Genomic DNA, 5,305 nt, shown 5'->3' with positions numbered 1-5,305 from the left:
GTTACTATTATGCCAATTTTAAAAGTTACTATATTAGTCATTTAATGGCGGGATGCAAAAAAAAAAAACAAAAATCAAATAGTTGAGTAATCATTTTGTAATTTTTCATAAATAAGTGACCAAAAATAAACTTATCAGTAATTTAATGATTATTTTGTAATTTTTTATAATCGGGGGACTACCGGTACAGTTTACCCAATTTTTTTTATGTAAATAAAAGTATGATTATTCCCTAAACATTTTCTTTCATTCCATGAACTCCAATTCATTTTCCCTTCCAATTAAACAATCAAGCTTCTTTTTTTCATTGATTTTTTTCAATGGTTAAAATGACATATTTTTGTCTTAAAAAAGCAAGAATTACAATGCAGAACTAGGCAACTAAGTTGTGGGGAACATCAAGTTTTTGGTTGTCATGCTTTAGGAAGGGGTTCCCCACTCAAAAATGATTTGAAAAGCTGAAGAGCTGCTCTTGGCTTGAACAATGGTACTTCATGTCCTGCCCCTCTCACTGTTGCAAATGTTAGCCCTTCATACACCTCAGTCCATCCCCCCACCTTCACAAACAATTCAAAATTCCCAATTTTTTTTTCATATGTCAGCATCATTTCAGTTTGGATGATCGTACCCGACCGGTCGGGCTTTGTCTAATCCGAAAAATAGAGACAATTTATAGATATATGGTGGTGGTGGTGCTTAAGCTTACCTGTTTCTTAACATACCAAGGATACCAAGGAATTTTGGTACTCAATTTAAGTTGTGCAAGTGAGTATCTTGTTGCTGTCACTGGAACCACTGAGTCTACATCACCACTGTTATTATCCAAAAATCAAATAATAAATTAGAGTTAATTCAAGCTTCATTTCATTTTAAATATATTCTTGCTAACCTGAAAACCCAAACTCTCAAGCCACCGGCGATCATTTCTTTGTAAATCGGTAGAACGGATACATCTGTATCGTTCCAATTACGATTTAGAACTTCACTGCATCGACAAGGCAAAATTCTGTATGTTAGCACGAAGACAAAATGTTGTTAGTGAATCATGTATGCCATAATCGAAGTACCTGCAAGCGGTCCATTTATATCGGATTCCGGTTGTGTTGGCATGGAGTGCCTTCTGCACATCTGGCCTGTTGTAGTAAATCTCAGCATACTTTTCAGTGCACGGATCATAGCCTGATAACTGCCTGAAAATCTGAAGAATTTTCATTCTAAGAATTATCATACATCGGTCCGAATTTGTGATAATTGCATGTTTTCAGTATATATATAAGCTAAGATATCGGTACCGAATGTGGTCGATGAGGCAATCGCATATTATGCCTGGTAAAACGGCTGCCATCTGAGTTATTGCAAGGGGGAGCATATATGTTGTACTGATCAATGTTTCCAAATTCTTGATCCATGGCATAAGAATACAACGATTCGCATTCGTTCGACTCTTTCTGCCGTCGGAAATCGCATGTGTTGATGAGTTGCTCATACGTTTTATCAGAAATCATGGCATGGCTCCACCAGTATGTCACTGTCCCAAGGTTATCATAATAGTTGTCTGTCACTGCATTTCCCACCTGCATTCCATTTCCACTTTTACAATCTCTTTATTGAAACATCAAAAGGAAAAAAAAAAAAAAAAAAAGGTTGCAAATTGTGTGAAATGTTGCACATTACCATTATTCCTTTTAGATTTATTGGGTGCTTGGATTTCTTGTTGTAAACCATGATCTGTCTAGCCAACTGAGGCACATAATGGCCGGCATAGCTCTCTCCGGTGATGTATACCTCACGATTCTTATATCGTGGGAACCGGTCGAGCCATCTGATCAAGAATTCCAAAGAGTCCATAGCTGAAATCACAACCTTCAAACTTAGATCAGAAACAAATTCAACATGTAAACTAAAACTATAAAGTCTGTTAACGAGCTAAGGTAGCATTAGGAATGGAGTTTTAAGAGTCGAACCGGTTCGACGGTCGCCGGTATCCAATAAATCGGAACTGCGATTGGTGTAAGAGAAGCCTACACCAGCAGGAGTCTCCAAGAACAAGAGGTTAGCCACATTGTTCCAAGAGAACTTGTTGAGATACAACCCTGAGGCTGACTTGTTTATTCTGAATGGCCCAATCTCTTCTGATGCACCATATGCCACTGAGGAGCAACCAGGACCTAATAATAAAATCACAAATATAAACTTTACAAGGATCCCATGGAGGAGAAGTATAGTTAAAATTTGTATAACTTTAGACTTTACTTAGACATTGAAAGTCCCAAAGCTAAGCTAAGCTAAGATAGCAATGCAGGTGTAATTAATTATATTGGCTGAACTATAATTTCTGCTTCTATTGTGGTAATAAATGTAACCTATTTTTATTTTTCTGGCATTTATTTTTTGCAATTACTTCAATGTATAGAAAAAGAGAGAAAGAGAATGAGAGTTTTTCTTTTTGTGGTTTTGGGTTTACTTATTTTCTGGTAGTTGAGTATTATTGCTCATGAATTCTACTCTTTCATTGGTAGTTTGGTCATCATTCTTAGCTATTGAAGGTTAGTTCAATATAATTACTTTAAAATATAGAGTTTAAATACATTAATACAAAAATATCCATCTTTTATACAAATATGATATATATTTTTCAAAAAATTATGATCATGTCGGCAACAAAGAGGATAACGAAAATTTGTCGGTTCAAAGACAAATATATATAGTAAGAGGAAATTTAGAAACAAAGCCAAAAAGGAAAAAAAAAATACAATATAACAGTAGTAGAAAAACAAAAGAAGAAGAAGAAGAAGAAGAAGACGACATAAAATAAAAGACAAACCTCCATTGAGCCAGATGACAAGAGGCTTAGAGGAAGGGAAATTGGGAGACTCAGTGAGCCAGTAAAAGAGGGCTCGACCAGCTACTTTGTTAACAGTAACATAGCCAGAGAATTGTGGAAAAGAGACTTTGGGTTGGCCTGGAAGTGCTGAGATTCTGTCAGCTTCTTCTTCAGCTGCTGAGTACCCTTCACTGTTGCTAACAAAAAGGAGTAAGGCCATGGAGATTAGGTTGAGGATCTGTGTGTTGTTGGCCATGTTAAATGAACAAGAGAGGGAGTGAAGAAGTTGAAGAGCAAAAAACATAAAGGGCGCAGTGGTAGATGGTTGTGACCTTGATGAAGTGTGGAAAGTTGAGAGTAGTGATTAAATAGGAGAGATGAATAAGATTAGAATAGAGAGGGACTATGATTTATGGTGTCCTATCTATGGATAATGCCTATGCCATCACACATCACCTAAAATAATTTTACTATTTGGGGCACCCTTTCTTTGTGTGGGGATCCTAGTGTGCCTATATCTAATATACATCCATATATATATATATATATATACTTCAAAAGCACATGTAGAGAATGCTCAATAGCATGCTATCGTTTTTTAGGACGCTTTGGAGTTTATCATTTAATAACATGATTATATATAGAGTATATAAAAAGGAGAATTTTGTTAAATTTTACTAATAGAGTATTTCTTTTAGACTATTATTAACTATATTTTCATTAAATACATTAAAATTGATAAAGAAAATAGTAAAATAAGAGCATAGAAGAAATTTCATGTTGGAGTTGGTTTGAATAAATATTTACTAAGTTTTATGTAAATTAATAGAGGTGGGTAAATTAATTTAGGGCTAATAAATAAGGCAATGGGAACACATGGTTTTCACACATCCATGAAACAGTCCCATTCAATCCTCCATTAATTCCTCGTTTATTCATATATCAGTAACTTTGACTACCTTTTCTTTGTCATCATTGCCATTTTCCATTTCTTAATTAATTTCTCTTCTTTTTTTCTATTCCTTTTTATTGTCATTTCTTTTGTTTTACTAGGGACAAGTTGTAAACTTGGATTGTCTGTATCCCCAATAGTCTTTTTATTTATTCATATTGTTTTGTAGATATTTTATTTTGGTTTTAGATACAATTGATAATTTCTTTTTTAGTTTGTAAAAGAAAATAAATAAAGCAGCTAAAAGCTAATAACCAAACAGAAAGGGAGAAAAAGGCTATAATAAAAGACACTTTCTTGCATGTTTTCAGCTCACATGTTAAGCTATTATTTGTTTGATTAATGATATAGCTTAGTTTAGTTTTAACTAAGACCAATTAATTCCCAAATCACAATGAGTACTTGAAACTTACATTTATAATATTAGTAGTTAATAATATTTTATTATCTAGAAAAGTTTTAATAAATTATAATGATTAATGAATAATTGTATTATAAAGACAAAATTTTTGTACGTAAAGTTATCTTATAAAGACATAATTTTATATAAAGTTATTTTGTAAAATAACACAATCATGTGAAAGGTATCTCATCAAAAGACATGTCCCTATACACATACCCTATGCGCCCCAGGACACGTGGCAAGCCAGAAAGATGCTTAAATAGTAAGCCTGCCATTAGCAAACTAGAAAGCCACATATAAGCTCTCCTTTCCAAGATGACATTCCAGACAAGCACATTCTATTTGCCATATGGATCTCTGAGCTTCATTAGGAACATGAATTGTTGGTCACAAAACATCACGTGGGTTCAACTACTTTATCCTATCAGAGTTAGAATGAATGACATGATCTCTCCTGTTAGAGACATCTTCGTCTTGCCGAATACATCCCCTAATGTGTAACATAATGATGATTAGATGGCAAGTCTAACACATTAACACCATCTTACACAGGACCCTTGTCTATAAACACCTTTAAGAACAATGAAGAGGGGATAGACTCTTAAAGAATACTAAGCCTACACTCTGTTAACACTCAGCTTTACGTTCTCTTCACCTCTACTCTTCATAACCTTTAACACTCCCCTTACGATTAGGTGAATCGACCTTTATAGCTACCACCCTTACCTTTTATGTACTCCTTTCTTGTTGTACATTATATCAACAATTGGTACAGTGAGTGTGGACAACTGGCTTCTTAATCCCAAAGTGGCACCCCCGCTGACCAAACCAACCAAACCAATGACCTAGCCAACCAAGTTAACTCTTTCGCCCTATCCACTTGTTTCAAGGGTCTCAACTGGCCTAAACACCATTCAAACTCTTCCCTCTTCTACCCATGTAGAAACTTCTTTATAGTACTCCCCACCCTAGAGCAATTAGTAAAGGCTCTAAGAGATCTTTTAGCTTCCAACCCTACAACTCTCACCGTACTTGCAGGAACCACCCTCTAGTTGCTTCGGCTCCTCTAGTTTCTACAGTGCCTCAACTACAACCTAGCATGACCCCTAGGCCATTTGATCACATA

At 35.0% G+C, this 5,305-nt stretch overlaps 1 protein-coding gene across 1 annotated transcript; it reads right to left on the bottom strand.

Moving 5' to 3' along the window:
• Positions 1 to 225: 225 nt before the first annotated feature.
• On the bottom strand, positions 226 to 3,338 carry LOC108457722 (serine carboxypeptidase-like 25). Its single transcript, XM_017756811.2, has 8 exons — positions 2,825 to 3,338; positions 1,965 to 2,168; positions 1,675 to 1,850; positions 1,293 to 1,574; positions 1,068 to 1,198; positions 890 to 985; positions 707 to 812; positions 226 to 557 (listed from the first exon to the last, which is right to left on the bottom strand). The coding sequence occupies exons 1-8, from the start codon at positions 3,126 to 3,128 to the stop codon at positions 414 to 416; spliced, it is 1,443 nt and encodes a 480-aa protein (XP_017612300.1). The 5' UTR covers positions 3,129 to 3,338; the 3' UTR covers positions 226 to 413.
• Positions 3,339 to 5,305: the final 1,967 nt, after the last annotated feature.

The sequence above is a fragment of the Gossypium arboreum genome, chromosome 4 (assembly GCF_025698485.1).
Source record: "Gossypium arboreum isolate Shixiya-1 chromosome 4, ASM2569848v2, whole genome shotgun sequence".
Taxonomy (NCBI): Eukaryota; Viridiplantae; Streptophyta; class Magnoliopsida; order Malvales; family Malvaceae; genus Gossypium; species Gossypium arboreum.
The sequence above is the reverse complement of the archived record's forward strand: the minus strand, read 5'-3'. Positions and strand labels throughout refer to the sequence as shown.